The sequence below is a fragment of the Haliotis cracherodii genome, unplaced genomic scaffold, assembly GCF_022045235.1.
Source record: "Haliotis cracherodii isolate W230 unplaced genomic scaffold, xgHalCrac1.p SCAF_8, whole genome shotgun sequence".
Taxonomy (NCBI): domain Eukaryota; kingdom Metazoa; phylum Mollusca; class Gastropoda; order Lepetellida; family Haliotidae; genus Haliotis; species Haliotis cracherodii.
In genome coordinates, this window is record NW_027266341.1 from 5167997 (window position 1) to 5191366 (window position 23370).

Sequence of the window (23370 nt, forward strand, 5' to 3'; positions counted from 1 at the left end):
AAAAAACATGATATTGGAATATATTATTCCTGATAATAAAAATAGTTTTGGATACAATTCTTCCCGATCCTTGCATTAAAATCCTTTAATGTTATATCACTGAGTAAGTTTTAACCGAATCATCGGTAATAATGTAATCTTTATCCCTCGATGTGAAACAATGCCTAGCAGAACAAAAAATCCAATTTAAACGGTAGAACAACATTTCTGGTGATTTTGTATCTCAAATTTCAAATTTGTACTGGCCAAGTTTCTTCTCACCCATTCGTTTACCAGAGGAGGTGCGGTGTCATTTTTTCCTGCGCATAATTTTCGAATTAAAAAAAAAAATTACTGAATACTATTCATTATACTTGGGTGCGTACTATACCATAGAACATACAGTAAATTCATCAGGAGGATTTTCTTTGTTGGTTCAAATGTTTTTCTTACTTGATCAAAAAATATCCATTGATTAACAGTGTTATTATGTTAAAAATCAGATTGTCGTATGAATGGAGTTGATCAGTTGATGTGTGAAGCCCATTTCTGGTGTCCCCCGCCGTGATATTGCAGGAATATTGCTAAAAGCGGCGTAAAACCATACTCACTCACTCACTCACTCACTGTTGATCTGTTATTGATGTATGATGTTTGTCATTGAGTGGTATGAACCTTTGAAGAAATATTGTCAATATAGTTACCAAGTATTATATTGTAGCCAAATATTTCATACAGTAGATTTACAACATACAGTGCAGTACATAGTATTACTCAGTTCTACAAAGTATTACCCAGTATTACATATTATTATCCAGTTTTTCATTTTCTCCTAGTTTCACCTAGTATTTCCCACATTCTACTAAGACTGATGGTATTACCCAGTGTTGGTTACAAGTATTGTAATGACAATCCGTTATTACCTAGTATCACCCAGTTTTGAAATACAAGTATTACATAGTGTCTGGTTTGTATTACAAAGTATTACTCATGTATCAATTGTGCCCTGTTCATTTGTACAATATCCTGGAGGCAAAAGAAATTATATGATTTTATTCAATCTTTAAGATTTTTTCACAAGTAGAATATTTGTCCTCAACAGTGAAGCTAGAATAGAAAGACTTTTGCATGATTAGAAGCAGAGTTACCATCTGAGGTACATGGCTTCCACTGAGGTGCAGCATCATTCTCAACAAATGATTTCTTGGCCACTGTGATGTAGTTCAGTACAGGGGACACAGGTGGCCCAGTCATAAGGTGCCACAATTCACTCTGCAATGTTGTGTCCCTTGGGCTCGCTAGGAACCTGTGATCAGGGGTTCGAATCTCAGTTCACCTCGTTTTTGTTTCTAGGTTTGTCAGCACAATACCCGTGCTCATGAGGTTCACAAAAGTGGTAAACGTCTGACACCTGCATCACTTCAGGCTTCCTCCCACATTGAGCTGACACGCCGTGATATAACTGGAATGCTTCTCAAAGTGTTAAACAGTACTCCCTCCCTCCCTGCCTCCCTCACTCACTAACTCACTCACTAACTCACTCACTAACTCACTCACTCACTCACAGTACAAATACTCTGTTCCCTCCAACGTCCACATGGGGGCACGAGTGGCCCACTCATCTAAGGCACAATAAGTCACTCTGCAGAGTTGTGTTCCTTGTTCTATGAACGTGGGTTTGATTGGCAAATTTGTCCTAATTATGATTCATGGTCAGCATCAATTAAAATTTTCAGGCATTGAATACTTAATGCCAACCGCAAACTGAAAAACATGTAATATTCATGCCCTAATTCCCTCACTCAAGACATTGCCCTGTCGAAATGCCCTTTTCTTATGACCTGTGTGTACGTCTTATTGACTTCCCCCGTAAATATCCTGTTACAATGGGTCTTCAGCAACCCATGCTGGTTGTAAAGTGACTACCGTAAATGATCGCGGATAAGCCAACCCCGTAGATAAGCCGAGGTGTTAACCATTGAAATACGAAAGAAAATGATATGACCCGCAGATAAGCCGAACCAGGAATTGAAAGGCAAAAACACTGCGAAGTCAGACTGCAAGACATGTGCCGGTACTCGCAGATATTAAAAAATATGAGATGAAAAACGTTGTAATTATATTGAAAAAGTCATTATTATTTCTAATAAAGATTTAACAAACCAATAATAATAATGACAACATTGGTGTATAATAATAACTTTATTGATAATTTATAACAATAATGGCCCTAGTCGTGGCAACTTCCAAACTTTTGGGAAGTTGTGATCTAACGGACCGTCATTCAGGCGATGTTTCTGACAGATCACGATCAGAAAAATACTATCATGAAAGTGTATCCCGTGGATAAGCCGACCCCTTTCTAAAGAATTTTTTTTCTGGTCCTCAAAATTCGGCTTATACGCGGTCATATACGGTAACCAGATCGGGTACTCATACTTTCTCCATGTCATCATATCCCAGTTGTTTAGATCTATGCTCATGATGTCAATCACTGGGCAAGGCTTGATTATTTACAGACTGCCGTCATATTGTTGAAATATTGGTGAGTGTGGCATTAGACAACAAACAACCTAACCAAACCTCTGTGAACTGTCTCTCATAGGTATATAGAAGAAAGCTATGAGTTTTGTGTGAGTTCCATTTGTGCTTGTCTCCCTACAGAACCAGTACGAGCACCACAAGGAGGTGAAAGCAGCTCAGGGAGTGAAGATCATTGCCAAAGACCTTGAGAAGGCACTGGCCGGACTTCCGCTGTACGTGGCTCGCGACAAGGATGAGGAGGAGTATTACAAGGTGGGTGGAAGCTGATTGTGCGACCCATATGAATAGTTCTTATATATACAGTAGATAGCTAAATAATACACTCAAACTCGGAATGACAGGTTGTCTGTGCTCCAGGAATGACTAGTTGTCCCTTGACAAGAACATCATTCATTGACATAGGTCCCTGAGGGGATTAAGGGTTAGTTTAGGTCCCCTGCAAGTTATGCTGGTCGTAAGAGGCAACCAAATGGATCTGGTGATCAGGCTCTGTGACTCAATTGATGGCATGTCATCACTGGATAAAGACGATTTAACCAAAGCCTTTTGTCTATATCTAAAAAAATATATTGTACACGACGGTATTCATCGCTGTAATTTGATTGGCTGCCTTAGGTCATGTGCTTAATTTTGACCAATCACGAACCTTATATTAAATTACAGCAAAAATGTTATTAGAAACCAAATTCTATCCAATAAAATCACATGTTATAACTATGAAAATACTCCTGCCGAACGGTTACTGCAATATTATTAATTTTCAGAGCTTTTTAACTATATCAAACATCAAACGAGTCTTCGCACATGTTATTTATACAAGGCTTTTCATACGGAGGTATTTTCCGGTATTTTCTCTTTGTCACTGAGCGGAAAGCCACTATTATCGGGAAATATGTCATGATATATGTAATTCTTTTTATCATCATTTTCCGATAATTTTAACAATGAAATTAAAAAAAGAAATAACTTATCGGGTAGTGGATAGCTCTATTATGAAATCTTAAAATTGCCGAAAATAGCCATAATTTTCACTTCTTTGTTGCTGGATGTTATGAATGTGTTAGCTTAAATTTCTATTAAAAACTAACTTGATAAAGTTTTTTAAATAATATGATAACCATAATTTTGATATTTCTAAACGGTAGGATTAGACCTTTCAAATGGTATGTGACATCTAGTAGCAAAGATGTTTTGCAAGCTGATAATTTCCTTGATAAATGTCGGCTTCACCTATCACCACAGAGTCTCTGTGAACTCTGTGTGACAGCAGTAACAACTTCTGGTTGACTGGTTGTGTTTTGTAATTTATAATGCCAGAGTATGTCTCCCTGCTTCAGCTAAATGTTTGGGCCAACTGTTTTTCCACTGGGCCTGCGGTTTTTGAAATTTTGAAATGTGCAGGCCCTAAAGACTCGGTTTACTCTGCTGAGTTTCAGTTTCACTGCTGTTAAAGTACATAGTTTGAACAATTTGTTTAAAACTGGATAACCATGATAACCGGACTTGACATGACAGATTACCTGTTGTCATATGACAAAACTAACTTCTTTTCAGGTTTATATGTATAATTTAAAATGAAACACACTGTTGAATATGTTCTCCAGCATGAATACATTCCACACACAATGCGTAGCATGTATCTGAATAGATATCACTAGTTTCTACCTGATGATATGAATGAAACATGATAGCGTATTCAGCAATGTGTTTGGTTTTATACATTCTTATATATTTATACTTTAAGTCATCTTTTTAGCAACTGAGTTCATGTATACAGTAAACCATGTTTATAACGAACTGACGGATATAACAAACTTACCTTTTCGGTCCTGACTATTTGCTGTAGTTATGCTGTACATATGCTTATAACGAACTACGGTTTTAATGAACTAAAATTAGTGGTCCCTTTGTGTTCGTAATAGCCATAATTTATTGTATATATGTATTAAGAAATACATATTACATGTTATATATTGTATATATATTATTATATATATATTAAGAAAATGGGAGCAGATTTGCAAGTTGTTATTCTGCCAAAATAAACTTTTCAGGGGACTTAAATTTTAAATCAATAATATAAGCTCATTATGTTCTGCTTTGAAAATTAATGATACCTCTATCGTAGGTATATGACTGATTTAGATGTGAAAGAGCAGTCATCTTCACATACCATATGTGTTGCAATAAGAGCTGCAGGTGCTAAGAAAATTGACTGTGCAGAGTTGAGTCTCTTTGGCGCGCCAGAAACCTATGATTGTAGATTCAAATCCTGGTTTGACCTTATTCGATACTGTTAAGAGCGGCGTTAAACTCAACTCCCTCACTCACTCATTACAGGTCGCAAAAAAACAACCAATGAAGTGACAAACAAGAAATCGACATTCGCTAATCATAAAGCAGCAAACTGGCGACAATGTTTTGAAAAATGTTTTGACATAATTCTTGATTCAAACTTTGAAAACTGAATAAAAGAACATTCTGGTAGTATTTCCCATGGTCAATGCAACATCTCTCCTGTTCAATTGTTTATTCCATTCAAGTGAAAGGTAGATGATATTTTGACGGATTCTGTCATGAAGTCCAAAAGTGTTGTTTGGAATACGTTGTGGTATACTTTTCGAGGTTGCATGATTAGAAAACACATTGTGACTGTCACTTTCCTAGAAAGTGACACTCTGATTGGTCAGATGAAAGGTCTTTCTGATGTGACCTGTTATGGTAGGTCCTCAGATCTTTGTTTAGCGGTAGCGAGAGCTAAAATCTGATTTTAATGAGATTTTTTAATACCCTTTCTATGCTACTGTTTTCTGTAAATTGCTGTAATATGCATATGAAAATATGGACAGTCAGGTAAATGTTCAGCTTTTTTTTCGGGTGGTGTTTATTAAGATTTCCTATAGATTTGTCTATAAGTTGATCAGGGGGCACATATTGGAGCAGGGCGCTAAATACAGTGAATATGGTCTGTCAAAGCTGTGCCTCATCGCTAGCTTCATGGATATAGGATTACTTGACAGGAGATTCTTTTTGAGAATGTGACCACATTCACAATTAAGTTGAGGGGGCACGGGTGGCCCAGTCGTCTAAAGCGCCGTGATTCGCTGTGCAGAGTTGCGTCCCTTGGGCATGCCAGAAACCTATGATTGTGGGTTCCAATCCCGGTTCGCCCTGATTATGTTTCTAGGTTTGTCAGCACCATACCCGTGCCTGTGGGTTTCACCGAAGTGGTAAATGTCGGACACCTGCATCACTTCGGCCTTTCCTTCCCACAATAAGCTGACACGCCGTGATATAGCTGGAATACTGTTAAAAGCAGCTCACTCACTCACAGTTAAGTAAAAGGGGTGTGTAGGATTTTGTCTCAAACATAAAGAAATAATTTGTTTATCCTCATTGATCTGTTGAACTGCTCCCGTACCTGTGTATTATCAGACATTGTCATCAAATAGATCAACTGACAATGACTAAAGGGACTACTATATTAATGTTACCTTAGTTTGAAAGGGCAGTGCGGCAAATTTGAGATTATCGGGCTAACAGATGAAATTAGATTTTACAATAAATACTGATACTTAATCCAACTCAATTCATGAAACGCCCTTCAACAATTATTCACAAAGTTTGAAGAGCATAAAAGTCAGTTTGTAATCTTGCATTTCCCAATCATTCTAATGACCTGAAATATTAAATTAAATAGTGTTTACCTCGACTTTTTTTAGATTGTTTTATGACAAACATGTGTAAAAACACCTTCCACCAGTCAATGGTTTAGGTGGCTCTTTGTGAGAACATCAAGAATTATTAGTTTAAGCTAGGTTTCACAGATTTCAAGACAACTTTGTCAAAAAACTTAATTGACGTTTTCAAGGTAAAGTGAACAGATGGGGTAATGAGATATGAGTTTTGTTGAAGTTTTACATGGCCAGCACTTCTCGGGGATTACAGTGGGATTGTGTTTGGCAGAAACTCCTCTAGCAGGGCAAGATCAGGGCCAACATGAATTGAAAGGTCACGGTTGAGACACCCGAACTGGAGGTTGCAGACGTCAACTGTCATATTAAAAAATGCTAGCACTTGATCACTATGAATGTGCTTCAAATCGGTGTGAAACAAGGTTTGTGATTGGCCAGTCATCCGGAAAGCTTGCTGTTGACCTTACCACCATTTGCCAAATTTTGTTGTCACGGTGACAGGTAAATGGCAGCCGCATCCAAGGCTTGTTAGTTGAGTAACAGCCGACGCTGCTGTACAGGTGATGAGAAGTACACCGAGACGACGAAGACCAAGCACAAAATATCCCCGTTATCATGTGGCTGGTCTTGATGAAAAAATGAGTTGTGAAATTATATTAAACATTTTGTTTATAGAATCAAATTATTAATATGAAAGCACATACTAAATTGTTGCTTTTCAGAAATGATTATACTTTTCGATATATATTTACTGAAAAAAAAGGATGAATATTTGGGGGGATATTTTCTTCTTGTGAAGATTGAGCACACTGTTTAAAAAAATTGTTCCCAAACATAATCATAATCCCTAACTTCTTTTGTTCAGGATGTATTATTTAAAAAAAAGCACCCTTAGGTAAAAAAAAAAAAAGTATGAAGAAATTTCGTAATCCATGACATTGTATATACAATAAACTACAGTTATAATGACCTCAGGGGCGGTCGGGTAGCCTAGTGGTTAAAGCGTTCACTCGTCACGCCGAAGACCCGGGTTCGATTCCCGACATAGGTACAATGTGTGAAGCCCATTTCTGGTGTCCACCGCCGTGATATTGCTGGAATATTGCTAGAATATTGCTAAAAGCGGCGTAAAACCATACACACTCACTTACTCACTATAACACACATATATACACACAAATGTCCTGGACCAAAAAATATTTTAGTTATATCTGTCAGTTCATTATAACCATATGTATGTTATAAATGTAGTTTACTGTAAACACGTAAATAGTACAGGCCAACATGTTGTTTCTGTAGTTAGGTAAATAGATTTACTACCCAGAACGTGAAGAGACAGTCGGTGGATACACAGGAATGTCAAACTGTCAAACTTCTGTCAAACATGGTGACCTCATTTTACCTGTTCCGATTGGATAACTATGATCTCGCTAAGGTCACACATTATAGGTCATGTTGAAATTTTGTCATTCAGAAAAAATCATGAGACTTAATTCTTCAATTTTAACACGTTCTTAAACCAAACACACACTTTAATTTTGTTTTGTGTTCTAAGTTTTGTATCTCAACAATGATAAACAGGCATCATACAATCCACCCCCGTGGCGGGGTTTATAGGAACAGGGTCCATCTGTCGTCCTGCCGTCTTACTGTCCGCTTTTCAGTGGGGACAAACTTTCTCAAAAACTATTTGTATGAGAGAAATGAAATTTTACACATATGTAACTGGTCATGATCTCAAATGAGATTTGAGGTCGTAATTGAGGTCGTAAATTATATTTTTTTACAGAGTTATGGCCCTTGCTCCCTGCTTTTCAACTTTGTGCATACTGTGTGAAACTACTGAAGTTACCTGAATGAAAGCTTGCATACATATCTTGGAGATACTTATCAAGACTGAGTTCGAAATCCGATTTTCTCATCACATAAAGTCACCCCAGTGCCTATCTCCTCTTAAGGATATACAGGACTCTATTCAATAGCATTTTGACTTCCATGTTATTCACTACTATATGAGCAAACAAAATTCTAATGTGCCCCATGGTGGGGGATAGTGATAACGCTGTTTTCTTGTTGAACTTGTCATGTCTACAGAAAGATCTTCATCTCTTGGTGGAGGCGTGTGAACATGTTATCACTTGTAACCAATCACTTGCAACTTCCAATGTTACAGTTTCTTCATGGTGAAATTAGAAGCAATACTCTGGAATTTAGCCACAAACATATCTGCATTGAACTGATGATCCTTATCAAACTTTGAGTGGCATATAATTCAAATTTTCTTACCTGAAAAGTAATCTGTGTAAATAGAGAATATTTCTCAATGTAAATCATTGTGCGCACAGTTCCACAGGGGGCGGTCGGGTAGCCTAGTGGTTAAAGCGTTCGCTCGTCACGCCGAAGACCCGGGTTCAATTCCCGACATGGGTACAATGTGTGAAGCCCATTTCTGGTGTCCACCGCCGTGATATTGCTGGAATATTGCTAAAAGCGGCGTAAAACCATACTCACTCACTCACTCACTCACTCACTCACTCACTCACTCACAGTTCCACAGGTCTACTGCCACGTGTATTGCCACTCATGTGTCCAGTGTAACAATGATCTCTTGTCCTTCTCACTGGTTGGATTGAGTCTTCCATGTCATGCTTTCAGAGTGAAGTCGCCAAAGCACTCAAAGATGTCCTGGAGTCCATCAAGCTTTCAGAGAGAGGCGTGTTTGTCCAAGCCTCGACTCTGGGCTCGCTTGAAGCCCTGCTAGAATTCCTCAAAACTTCCAAAATCCCTGTGAGTATACTGTCACTGTCAGCAGGTATAAGCATTGATGTAGGAACAAAACAGTCCACAGAATGTTGGTATTGTATGATGGATGTTGTTCCCATCAGGACTTTGGTGCAAAGTAGGTCTCCGCTATTCTATGCTTCCTGGAACAACTGATAAAATGAAACATGTCAGTTGCTTGTCATCGAAAGACCCCTGAAGATCCGGGTTAAAATTGGTCTTCTGCAACCCATGCTTGTCATAAGAGGCAACTAACAAGACGGGTGGTCAGGCTCGCGGACTTGGTTACTGCATACATGTATCATATCCCAATTGCGTAGATTGGTGCTCATGATAGGGGTGGTCGGGTAGCCTAGTGGTTAGAGCGTTGGCATGCCACGCCGGAGACCCGGGTTCGATTCCCGACATGGGTACAATGTGTAAAGCCCATTTCTGGTGTCCCCCGCCAGGATATTGCTGGAATATTGCTAAAAGCGGCATAAATGATGTCAGTCACTGGATAGTCTGGTCCAGAGTACTCCAGATTTAATTATTTACTGAGCGTCGTTATATAGCTGGAATATTGCGGAATCTGATGTTAAACAACAAACAAACAAATCATGTCATCAAAAACTTGTTTATTCTTTCAGTCACTGTTTTGCTTGGCCAAGGACAATTATTTACAGGTTGTCGTGACAGAGGAATGTCACTGTCGGGGGCTTTCACTTCAGGGATACCTCCCCGATGGGCTTTCCTGAGATGGAGACATGTTGCCAATGTGTGACAAGGGCTGATGGGCAATGCTAAATACATGCATAATAAGTGTTGAACTTCATCACCAAGAATAACCTTGTCACACAGGCCTCTGTGGGCTAGTTGATAGTGTCTGCCCAGAGAGTGAAGCTTGGTGGTTGGATCTGAGTCCACATCATACAGAAAGAGACTTGTTGTTACCCTACCTGACGCTTGGCATTTAGGGGCTAAAACAAGGACTGGTAACACAGATGGACAGACAGACAGAGAGGGAAGGAGAGTCCGAGTCCTGGTTTGCCCCCTTTATATATTCTATGTTTGTCAGCACCATACCCGTGATTGTTGGTTTCGCCAAAGTGGTAGACGTCTGAGACATGCATCACTTTGAGTGTTCCTCTTACATTAAGCTTACACGCTGTGATATAACTTGAATAGTGTTCAAAGTGGTGTTAAACCCAACTCACTCACTCTATGCCAAGTTTCAGGCAAATCCAATGTCATGTTTAAAGATGTAAGATGGGACTGAGGGCCACAGTAGCTTCCTAGTGGGCTCAAGTGCCTTGGTGCCATTGATTCTTGCAACTGACGGATATCATGTGCTGACACTATCAATCACGGGTTTATCTGCTCCAGACTTGAAGGAACATGGTGGTTATGTGGGACATGGAGAGATAGAGAGGATGAGGGTTGTGAACAGCTGACATATGTGTTAAGTGAATGTTTTCATCTTGGTTACTTATAAGGGTGTATTTTCTTGCAGTATGCCGGTATTAATATTGGTCCCGTCCACAAGAAGGATATCATGAAAGCTTCCATAATGTTGGAGCACGACAGTCAGTGAGTATTGCCAGGCAGCCACCCACAAATCCGCTCAAATCTACCCATCCACTCAAAATACCCATCTACTCAAAACGTACCCATCCACTCAAACATACACAGCTGTTTTCATTTCTGCCCGTGCCCCCTCAACTTAATTGTGAATGTGGTCACATTCTCAAAAAGAATCTCCTGTCAAGTAATCCTATATCCATGAAAACCCTGGACCAGGGTGTTATCACATAGTAATTGGTCATCTGTGATGAGTTAGGTAGAAAAGCCTGGATCAGGGTGTTATCACACAGTAATTGGTCATCTGTGATGAGTTAGGTAGAAAAGCCTGGATCAGGGTGTTATCACACAGTAATTGGTCATCTGTGGTGAGTTAGGTAGAAAACCCTGGACCAGGGTGTTATCACATAGTAATTGGTCATCTGTGATGACCAAGGTAGAAGTGTCTGGATCAGGGTGTTATCACACAGTAATTGGTCATCTGTGGTGAGTTAGGTAGAAAACCCTGGATCAGGGTGTTATCACATAGTAATTGGTCATCTGTAATGAGTTAGGTAGAAAACCCTGGATCAGGGTGTTATCACATAGTAATTGGTCACCTGTGATGACCAAGGTAGAAGTGTCTGGATCAGGGTGTTATCAGACAGTAATTGGTCACCTGTGATGACCAAGGTAGAAGTGTCTGGATCAGGGTGTTATCAGACATTAATTGGTCATCTGTGATGAGCTGGGTAGAGGTTTGTGGAAACTGCGTCAGTAACCCCACAGCTGAAACTGCTTGACAGCCTCCCCTGGTTTACGATAATAGTCTGTAAACTCAAGCGAGCAGTAATTAAATGCTTTTTATTGGGCAGGTTTACCCTTGATTTAACACTGAAGAATAACTGTGGCAATAGTGTCGTTTATCTTGTTGTAAGCCCAGTAGTGTTGCAGCTCCACTGCCTGCTCTCCTGGCTAATGTAGGTTTGGATGTGTAAACACCTGTATTGTTCATTTTCAAACAACTTTGTGTGTTTAGGACCTTGCAATACAGTTTCAGTTATTTTCACCCATAAAATAGTCCTGAATGGGATATAAGATTTGAATAAAATTAAAATTCAGTATGAAATTGTCATGTGGAGAGTTAAGGTAATTGAGTGCAGTGTATCATGTCCTGGTTGGCATCACGTTGTGTGCTCCGGATGTGCTCCGTGTAATAATGTGTCTCTTTACAGACAGCATTGGTCATGGAAATTAGCCAGGATAAGCATGTTGTTAGCATAGTAAAGTTGTGGACAATTTGAAATATTGTTATGGAAATTAGAAACCAGATTCGTTTCTTCCTTACACTTGCACAGTCTTCATTGGTATGACTAAATGGAGAGAAAAAATGCCAGTGATTTGATCTTCAAGTGAAAAACTAGGAGCAAGTCAGTCCAAGGTGATGGTTTACCATAAATTGTAGTTTGTTTTTTTTAAATAAGAAAATCACCCCCTCGAAAATCCATGTTGAAATGTCTAATTCTGATTCATGTAAAAGCATCAGGTAACTTTCATATTGGTTTGTTAAAGTTGTACTTATTTCACAAATTATGTACATCTCATGGGATATCTTGAACAGTAGACTACCAGCTTTGGTTAGCAGATACCTTGAACAGTAGACAAACTACCTCGGTAAGTGGGAACCTTGAACAGTAGACAAACAACCTCGGTAAGCCAGTACCTTGAAGAGTAGACAAACAACCTTGGTAAGCCGGTACCTTGAACAGTAGACAAACAACCTCGGTAAGTGGGAACCTTGAACAGTAGACAAACAACCTCGGTAAGCCAGTACCTTGAAGAGTAGACAAACAACCTTGGTAAGCCGGTACCTTGAACAGTAGACAAACAACCTCGGTAAGTGGGAACCTTGAACAGTAGACAAACAACCTCGGTAAGCCGGTACCTTGAAGAGTAGACAAACAACCTTGGTAACCTGGTACCTTGAGCAGTAGACAAACAACCTCGGTAAGTGGGAACCTTGAACAGTAGACAAACAACCTCGGTAAGCCGGTACCTTGAAGAGTAGACAAACAACCTTGGTAACCTGGTACCTTGAACAGTAGACAAACAACCTCGGTAAGCCGGTACCTTGAGCAGTAGACAAACAACCTTGGTAAGCAGGTACCTTGAACAGTAGACAAACAACCTCGGTAAGTGGGTACATTGAACAGTAGACAAACAACCTCGGTAAGCCGGTACCTTGAACAGTAGACAAACAACCTCGGTAAGCCGGTACCTTAAACAAGAGACAAACAACCTTGGTAAGCAGGTACCTTGAACAGTAGACAAACAACCTCGGTAAGCAGGTACCTTGAACAGTAGACAAACAACCTCGGTAAGCAGGTACCTTGAGCAGTAGACAAACAACCTTGGTAAGCAGGTACCTTGAACAGTAGACAAACAACCTTGGTAAGCCGGTACCTTGAGCAGTAGACAAACAACCTCGGTAAGTGGGTACATTGAACAGTAGACAAACAACCTTGGTAAGCAGGTACCTTGAACAGTAGACAAACAACCTCGGTAAGTGGGTACATTGAACAGTAGACAAACAACCTTGGTAAGCCGGTACCTTGAACAGTAGACAAACAACCTTGGTAAGCAGGTACCTTGAACAGTAGACAAACAACCTCGGTAAGTGGGTACATTGAACAGTAGACAAACAACCTTGGTAAGCCGGTACCTTGAACAGTAGACAAACAACCTTGGTAAGCAGGTACCTTGAACAGTAGACAAACAACCTTGGTAAGCGGGTACCTTGAACAGTAGACAAACAACCTTGGTAAGCCAGTACCTTGAACAGTAGACAAACAACCTCGGTAAGCGGGTACATTGAACAGTAGACAAACAACCTCGGTAAGTGGGTACATTGAACAGTAGACAAACAACCTTGGTAAGCCGGTACATTGAACAGTAGACAACCAGTCTTGGTAAGCGGGTACCTTGAACAGTAGACAAACAACCTCGGTAAGCGGGTACATTTAACAGTAGACATCCAGCCTTGGTTAATGGGCTTGTTCCAGTTTCTAACTTCTCAGACTAGTGAATGTTGATTGGTCCAGTTTTAAACAAGTAAACAAACTTGCAAATAATATTCAGAGTAATTGCTCTGAAGCTCTGTAAATGCCCTGAAGCAGAATAAAATTTAAAATCTTGTTACCTTTGTAAAATTACTGTATTTCATATTTGGAAGCTTGCTTCCGATTCAAAACTGCAAACTTGCATAATTTTTAGCTCCAGAAAATTTATCTCTTAATGCATCAAGTTTGACATCTAAAGCCTCCCCAATGGCCTGATAGGGGTATTATGCCCAGGTCAACGCTGACATGGATTTTGTGTGTGTTTGCCAGTATGATTGACGGAGATTCGGAGATGGGCTTGTGGTTTCGGAGGGGTAACTTGATCCCGTAACAATTGATAATAGCTAATCAAACTGGGGGACGTAAATGCTATTTCCTGTTCTCATAAGCTGAATAGATATTTGAAGGGAAATGTTCACGAAGCGTAACGCTCAGACTGAGTACAGGCAGCAGCACTGTGGAAGGTGTTTGCAGTGTGTTTCTTCTGGGCCCTGCGCTGATCAGTGTATATTTATGATGTAAAAGAGGGCTGAAAAAAATCCAACATTTGGCTCTCTTATAATTTCATATCTTTATGTGGTACATTTGCTTTCGTGATATTTTATTCAGTAACAAAAATAATGATGTTTAAATGAGCCACCCAGCAGGAAATATTACACCCGGAAATATTTTTTGCTTGACATATTCTTTTGGTGACAAGTTTACAGCTGCACGCTTCAATGGTCCTCCTAATTTTATGCCTCCCATTTCGATATGCTCAGTGATGTTGTTATGATGTGTATGGAAATTTGCTAAGGATCTGATAATATTTGTAGCCATATTTTGAATAATAATTTTCCATTCCACAAGAGCCCAATGGCATGTGAAGGCCCACGCCCAGCAAGGGTAAACCATAATATTTGAAAAAGGTTTAAAATTGATAGGATAGGAATTAAGGCAATTTTATGGGTAGGGCTTCGTATTATTGCATATTTAACAATGATTATTGGGTTGAGTAGATGGGAAACCCCACAGGTAATCTCTGGAAAGGATTGTGGGGATGACGCCCCCACCAGGGCTTGAATGAGACATCAGGTTTATTCCTTCCCATATAGAAACGCACAGAGGTGGCCCCTACTTTGATGTTAGGATGGCCTAGGTCAGGGAAATAAACACTGAGCTTTGCACGGAAATAAAAGCTTTTCTTTATTTGCAAGATTTCTCGTAAATACTGCAAGTACCATGTCTGAACAAAGGTACCTGGAATATTGGAACAAGTCTAGGTGGTACAGAGTTGCCGTTTTGTTTTGCTGGACTCATTGTTCCTTCATTCATATCTCTATGTCCGTGTCTTGCCCATGAGGGAATGTGTCATGACTTAAAACGCCGCGTTTGTTCACTTGTCCGAAACTTCTAAATTGTGCAGAGGACATTGCTGGTAGTCCTCATTTACCTGTAGCATTTGCGGTCTATTATTCTCAATGCTTCAAATTTACTACAAATTGGAACTGAATAAGACTGACAGAAAATGTAAACAGAATAAAGAGCTATATAAACAGGACTGGCTGCAAATTGTCAAGGAATGGTGTAATTAGGTACGCATTAGTCCTGTGGACTAGTCTTAAAGAAAGAAGATTTCTGAGGCAGCACTCACCCACTCACCTACTTCACTCACTCTCCCAACCCTCTCACCTCACGCACTCACTCACTCACTCACCTCACACAATCAAAACCTCATGCACGCACGCACTCTCACTCACTCACTCACTCACTCACCTCACAATCAAAACCTACTCACGCACACACATACTCTCACTCACTCACTCACTCACTCACTCACTCTCATAAACCCACTTACCTCACACAATCAAAACCTACACATTCACTCACTCACTCACTCACTCTATCTCACCTACTTCACTCTCTCTCCCAAACCCACTCACCTCACTCACTCTCTCACTCTCATAAACCCACTTACCTCGCACTCAAAACTGGGGCGGTCAGGTAGCCTCGTGGTTAAAGCGTTCGCTCGTCACGCCGAAGACCCGGGTTCGATTCCCGACATGGGTACAATGTGTGAAGCCCCTTTCTGGTGTCCCCTGCCGTGATATTGCTGGAATATTGCTAAAAAGCAGCGTAAAACCATACTCACTCACTCACTCACTCACTCACTCACTCACTCACTCACTCACTCACTCACTCACACACACTCAAAACCCACTCAGTGACTCACGCTAAAAAAAGTAATCATATTATTATTTTCATACGCTGCATAAATATTAAGACGCTATTTTATGAAGGCATTTTAAAACGAAATAAGGCTTGTCCACACACATTTATTATAATCATTGTTTTTTGCCGCTTCTGTTAACGGCTCTGTTTGTTTGCAGGTATGCTGTGATATTAGCCTTTGATGTGAAAGTTGAACGTGAAGCCCAAGACATGGCAGACAATCTCGGCGTGAAGATATTCATGGCGGACATCATCTACCACTTGTTTGATAGATTCATGGAATTCAGAGCGGAGCTGAAGAGGAAAAAACAGGAAGAGTTTAAACATATAGCAGTGTTTCCTTGTAAACTGCGTGTTTTGCCACAGTTCATATTTAACTCCCGGGACCCCATAGTGTTGGGAGTATCAATAGAGAATGGTTTCATTAAGGAGGGCACGCCCGTTTGTGTGCCATCTAAGGAGGTATGTATGACAACTTGAAATAGGCCTTTCTAAATATCCCCATGAATGTGTACTATTCAAAAGAAGTTAAAGAAAACCTGATTCTTTCATATTACTTTTGTTAATCTGTCATGTCATGACAGACTAATTATGAAAGACCTGTTTCCATAATATGACATTGTACGTTTTTTTAAGGAGCAGCAGAGTGGCCCAGTCTGAGTGCACATATTAATCACTCTGAATTCCTGGGTTTGACTCTTTGTCATTCTACAAGAGTATAGCGGGGACTGTAAGGAATGAGTCTCACCACTTCATACAGCTGACATTTAACACACATGATGAAATATGACAGCATGCTCATGATTTGTGTGATCAGGTTCACAACATTCGCTATTTCAGCTTTGAAAACGTTTTATGGTCGACACTTCCAAATTGACTCCTCAGTGACAAACATTGTCTGATGCAGCTCTCTGTTTGCACTTGTTACCATATGGGCCTATGAACAAATGACATGCCTTTGTTTGAGGGTGCCCGCCAGTGGGGAAGGATACACTCACCTTTGCATGAATACCTGGAGTCATTGTTTAATAGTGAGGCACAGACACATGCTTGTTATTAGCTGGAGTCATATAATGGACTCTGATTTTAGCAGATATTTCTGAATATTGATGTGGTGGCACGTGGTCCTGGGCACAGCGCACGGGTCACAAATCAGGTGAAGTTGAGCAACGTCAGTCTTGGAGAGTTGTGGAATGGGTGACTGTGTTCGGCAGCTTGGCTTCTGAGAGCTTCATGGGCTTCGGTCCTGCCTCACATTGTAGCACATGTGGCACATTTGTTGTCTCCTTAGGCAATTGCCTTTAATGCAGTACAGTCTGAATAATTCAATGCAGTCTGAATAATGCAGAGCAGTCCCAATAATGGAGTGCAGTTCGAATAATGCAGTACAGTCTGAATAATGCACTGCAGTCCGAATAATGCAGTAGTCTGAAAAATGCAGTTGACTGAATAATGCTGTGCATTCTGAATAATGCAGTGCAGTCTCAATAATATAAGTACAGTCTGAATAATGCAGAACAGTCTGAATAATGCAGTGCAGTCTCAATAATGCAGCAGTCTGAATAATGCAGCAGTCTGAATAATGCAGTGCAGTCTCAATAATGCAGAAGTCTCAATAATGCAGTGCAGTACGAATAATGCAGTGCAGTCTGAATAATGCAGCAGTCTCAATAATGCAGCAGTCTCAATAATGCAGTGCAGTACGAATAATGCAGTAAGTCTGGATAATGCAGTGCAGTCTCAATAATGCAGCAGTCTCAATAATGCAGTGCAGTCTCAATAATGAGGTACAGTCTGAATAATGCACCACTCCGAATAATGCAGTGCAGTCTCAATAATGCAGCATTCTCAATAATGCAGTGCAGTCTCAATAATGCAGCAGTCTCAATAATGCAGTGCAGTCTCAATAATGAGGTACAGTCTGAATAATGCACCACTCCGAATAATGCAGTGCAATCTGAATAATATAGTAGTCTGAATAATGGAGTGCAGTCTTAGTGATGCAGTACAGTCTGAAAAATGCAGTTGTCTGAATGATGCGGTGCATTCTGAATAATGCAGTGCAGTCTGAATAATATAGTACAGTCTGAATAATGCAGTAGTCTGAAAAATGCAGTACAGTCTGAATAATGAGGTACAGTCTGAAGAATGTACCAGCTTGGATAATGCAGTTGTGGGAATAATGCACCAGTCTGAATAATGCAGTAGTGTGAATAATGAAGTGCATTCTGGATGATGCCGTAGAGCCTGAAATGTTGCAGTTTTATGAACGAAACAAAGGCCAGGAGTATGAGGATTGTTCAGTTGATCAAGGGATTTATCATGGTTTGCTCAGTACAAGTTGAGGGTTAAATTTGTCCCATCCAGCGGAAGCAGATGAATTTTTGTGTTTGTCGTGTATCGAGTGGGATGTCTTAGTTGTATTGCTACAAGTATCAGATGTGATATTCCGCCTATTCATTCAACCGATTATTCTTTACCTACTAAAGACGGTTGTGACTCGCAAGCAAACAAACTAGTCGAAGGCGCGACACCATCTAATACCTGCCCACACACACCTTTGACCTTTGATCTTGACCTGTCAGGTAATCTTTGCTCGCTGATCGCTTTGAACGCTATACCTTGCCAATCTTGCATGTCTACACTGTTCGCAAGAGGATGAGAGATGGGCTGAATGGGGTTGTATCGAGCATAGGTATTAGCGGGAATTTCAATTGAGATTTGTACCACGTTACTAATTCCTTTCCTAAGCTTGGTTGGGCAGGCCATAGGCTGCACGGGCTCTGAAGCTGTCGTCAAACAAGCAGGACGTGGAATGAGAAGAGTGTTGGCGTTGTTTCTGGCTCATGAGGGCAGGGGGTTACCTTCCCCGCATTTTGTATTTTTTTTATTTTTTTCAAACCTATCAAAATCTTATATTTTCTGACATTTTATATTATCATATATATGCAAGGGATGTTAAATGCTGCTGAAAAGTTCTCTCCCCTAAAATCCCTAAAAATCATATTCCCTAAAATCAATAATATGCAACTAAATTCTCTTCTTTTTTTTGTCAAATGTTAATTTGTAATCATTAAGATTTTAAGATATAATTTGATTATGTTAAGTTTGTTCCATTTTTAACATCAGCAACTTCAGACAGAAGTGACTTAGGATTTGGCGGGATAATTGACCAGTGTTATGTTCCCTTTCATTGTTATTGAGGAATAATATTTCACTTTATAGCCACAATAATATATGTAGCCTCTATTTTGGTAGCTGTTTCCTTTATCAAGCACAACAGCTCCACTCTGAGAAAGGAAAAAGTTCCTATCATTTACAGCATATTGGATCTGCTTTTGTGAAAATAGCAATTTGTGGGACGTGGGTCCTTCTCGAGTTATTCAACCCATCTAAGAAGTCCTTATTTCTGACTGATCAGCTTCTATTGTCAAGTCTTCCTGTTATTGTTTACGTAACAAGGGCACTGTTGGCCATGTTGCCTCCAAAAGATCAAAGCTGTGCCAAAATTCAATATGGCCGCCCTTTACGTCTGCTGCCAACAAATACACTACAAGGTTGTTGTGTCATTCGGAGCAAAGGCTTACTGCACGTTCACACATTTTAGCATGTAATTAAGTTGCATGGCTACGAATTTGACAAGCAGTTTGTGATTTAAAATGTCTTGAAGAAATTCCATTTGTAACATGAAAATATTCAAATGATAAGCCTGTGTTCTTTTTCCAAGTAACCTGTTGCACTGATACATGTCTGCATTCGATATGTATAGAAGATGATGGATTTTTTCTCAACAGCTGAAATAATATTTCATTGACTTTAGGAAGTGAATCAATTTTTAATTCAAGAGGATGTAAGGTGAATTAGAAACATAAGCCAAGATTATCACATTAGTTTGCTGGTTCTGTTTTTTTGGTCATTATCTTGAATCAGGTGTAGTGGCAACTGTGGCAAGCTGATGAGGTGAAGGAGGGTTGTGGGTTGATGGAAAGTGGGTTTGTAGGAGGAGGGGTGCAAAGAGGTAAATGAAACAAGTGGGGGAGGGGGGGTGCTGGGGAGGGGAGGGAACTCCAGGAAGGGTATCGTTGAAGCTTAGGTGAGGGAGGGTAGGCGGTTTGTTTATGAATATGTCTGATTACAGGAAGGAAGCGAGAACATTCTCAAAATATGGCCAGGAAATATTGTGCATCTGTGTAGCTGCAAGCGGGAAAGCTGGGCTTGTTTTTATCTCAGAGAGCTCTCTTGTATGTTTGGATATATTTGGATTGGTTTATTTTGAATATGAAGATATTTTGGGTCAATGGGATTTTAGGTTTGGCTGATATGTGCAGGCTCATATTAGAAATGCATTGTTCACAGGAAGTTCAGTGGTTGGTAATACAGGGGATGTGGGTGATGACCATTATATTGAATGAATTATTTAAAGGACCATTTCACAATTTAAGATTTAAGATAATTACGCCATGAGCCCTTATGAGCTTCTAAAGAAGAATGGGCTATTAAACTCAGTTGAGTACTTTTAAGAATAAAAGGAAATTTCAAACATACCAGTTTCATTTTTCTCACCGTCAAAAGCTCACTAATAGATCTTTAGGTGTTTCATGTATATTACCGAGCGTAATTTGGTTTATGAAAATAAGTCCTAAATGTGACATGAAAACACTGCCCGTTCACACTGTTGCATCTCAATATGGCATCAGCTATCAATAGATTTTTTGAATAGATTAATTAAAACAGCCCCACCCTTCATCAAGATGATGCTATGCAAATGCAGCCATGAATCAGTCTCTCATATAACTGTTGGGATCTTTGGGTGGTCATTGTACTGGACTTGGAGTATTTATGTCATTCATCTTGCAATAGTGGATTGAACCTCTATGTTCTTATTGTAATGGAGTGGACCTCTATGCTCACATTGTAGTGGAGTGAACATCTATGCTCATATTGTAGTGGAGAGGACATCTATGCTCATATTGTAGTGGAGTGGACCTCTATGCTCACATTGTAGTAGAGAGGACATCTATGCTCACATTGTAGTGGAGAGGACATCTATGTTCACATTGTAGTGGAGAGTACCTGTATGTTCACATTGTAGTGGAGAGGACATCTATGCTCACATTGTAGTGGAGAGGACATCTATGCTCACAGTGTAGTGGAGAGGACATCTATGCTCACATTGTAGTGGAGAGGACATCTATGCTAACATTGTATTGGAGTGGACCTCTATGCTCACATTGTAGTGAAGAGGACATCTATGCTCACATTGTAGTGGAGAGGACACCTATGCTCACATTGTAATGGAGAGAACCTCTATGCTCACATTGTAGTGAAGAGGACATCTATGCTCACATTGTAGTGGAGAGGACATCTATGCTCACAATGTAGTGGAGAGGACATCTATGCTAACATTGTATTGGAGTGGACCTCTATGCTCACATTGTAGTGAAGAGGACATCTATGCTCACATTGTAGTGGAGAGGACACCTATGCTCACATTGTAATGGAGAGAACCTCTATGCTCACATTGTAGTGAAGAGGACAACTATGCTCACATTGTAGTAGAGAGGACATCTATGCTCACATTGTAGTGGAGAGGACCTCTATGCTCACATTGTAGTGGAGAGAACCTCTATGCTCACATTTTAGCGGAAAGAACATCTATGTTCACATTGTGGTGCAGAGGACCTCTATGCTTACATTGTAGTGGAGAGGACATCTATGTTCACATTGTAGTGGAGAGGACATCTATGCTCACATTGTAGTGGAGAGGACCTCTATGCTCACATTCAAGTGGAGTGAACATCTATACTCACATTGTAGTGGAGTGAACATCTATGCTCACATTGTAGTGGAGTGGATCTCTATGCTCACATTATAGAGGAGTGAAGATGTATGCTGACATTGTAGTGGAGAGGACTTCTAAGCTCATATTGTAGTAGAGAGGACATCTATGCTCACATTGTAGTAGAGAGGACCTCTGTGCTCACATTGTAGTGGAGAGAACATCTATGCTCACATTGTAGTGGAGAGGACCTCTATGCTCCCATTGTAGTAGAGAGGACCTCTTTGCTCACATTGTAGTGGAGTGGACATCTATGCTCACATTGTAGTCGAGAGGACATCTATGCTCACATTGTAGTAGAGAGGACCTCTGTGCTCACATTGTAGTGGAAAGAACATCTATGCTCACATTGTAGTAGAGAGGACCTCTGTGCTCACATTGTAGTGGAGAGAACATCTATGCTCACATTGTAGTGGAGTGGACATCTATGCTCACATTGTAGTAGAGAGGACATCTATGCTCACATTGTAGTGGAGTGGACATCTATGCTCACATTGTAGTGGAGTGGACATCTATGCTCACATTGTAGTGGAGTGGACCTCTATGCTCATATTGTAGTGGAGTGGACCTCTATGCTCACATTGTAGTAGAGAGGACCTCTATGCTCACATTGTAGTGGAGAGGACCTCTATGCTCACATTGTAGTAGAGAGGACATCTATGCTCACATTGTAGTAGAGAGGACCTCTGTGCTCACATTGTAGTGGAGAGAACATCTATGCTCACATTGTAGTGGAGTGGACATCTATGCTCACATTGTAGTAGAGAGGACATCTATGCTCACATTGTAGTGGAGTGGACATCTATGCTCACATTGTAGTGGAGTGGACATCTATGCTCACATTGTAGTGGAGTGGACCTCTATGCTCACACTGTAATGGAGAGGACCTCTATGCTGACATTGTAGTGGAGTGGAGCTCTATGCTCACATTGTAGAGGAGTGAAGATCTATGCTCACAGCATGTAGTAGATACGCTGTTAGGTTCATGTTGCCTTTCTTTGGTGGGAGGTTGCCATAACATTAAGCAAATGCTTTCCTGTCTGCAGGTTAAACACTTTGATGTTCCATGATATTGTCAGTTATGTCTACAATGTGAAGGGTTTTCCTTTTTCGTGGTATGTAATAATTAGTGAATTACCTCCCCTTACCCATATCCTGCACTTGGCGCCCCTCCCTCCCTTCACAGGTTGATGAAGATGAAGTTTCAGGATGTTTGAGATTAAACCCCAGCAGTTAATCATCTCTGTTTATAGCTACTATCTGAGAATTACTTATCTTTTGGCAGCTTGTGCTTGCCATCTCATAATATTTTCTCAAGTCAGGTGTGTGCACACATCACTGCTGTTGGGATAGAAAGTTAAGTTCATGTTTTACTTGCCCATTGACTCACAGAGTGACCTAAAGTACAATGGATGTTCTGCAGATTTGTGCGTTGCCCAAGATTACTGGGTTGATGGGAGAGGCTAGCATGACATTGTACCCTGTCTACACTCACCCATCCCCAACCCACTTATCCAACAACCCACTTATCCATCAACCCACATACACACCTGTACTTATCATGTGAATGGGACCGCCTCCGTGGTCTAGTGGTAGAGCGTCCGCCTGGAGAGCGGAAGTTCCGGGGTTCGATCCACGGCCGCGTCATACCAAAAGACGTTAA

The 23370-nt window shown here is 40.3% G+C and overlaps 1 protein-coding gene across 3 annotated transcripts in view; it reads left to right on the forward strand.

The window, feature by feature from the left end:
- The window catches only part of LOC139449345 (eukaryotic translation initiation factor 5B-like), a 115558-nt gene that overhangs the window by 57044 nt on the left and 35144 nt on the right, over positions 1-23370 (forward strand). For all 3 annotated transcript variants that reach the window (XM_071230667.1, XM_071230668.1, XM_071230669.1), the window contains exons 20-23: positions 2644-2775; positions 8874-9005; positions 10492-10568; positions 16027-16330. In XM_071230667.1, coding sequence (XP_071086768.1) covers positions 2644-2775; positions 8874-9005; positions 10492-10568; positions 16027-16330 — 645 coding nt within the window. The remainder of the gene's footprint in view (positions 1-2643; positions 2776-8873; positions 9006-10491; positions 10569-16026; positions 16331-23370) is intronic.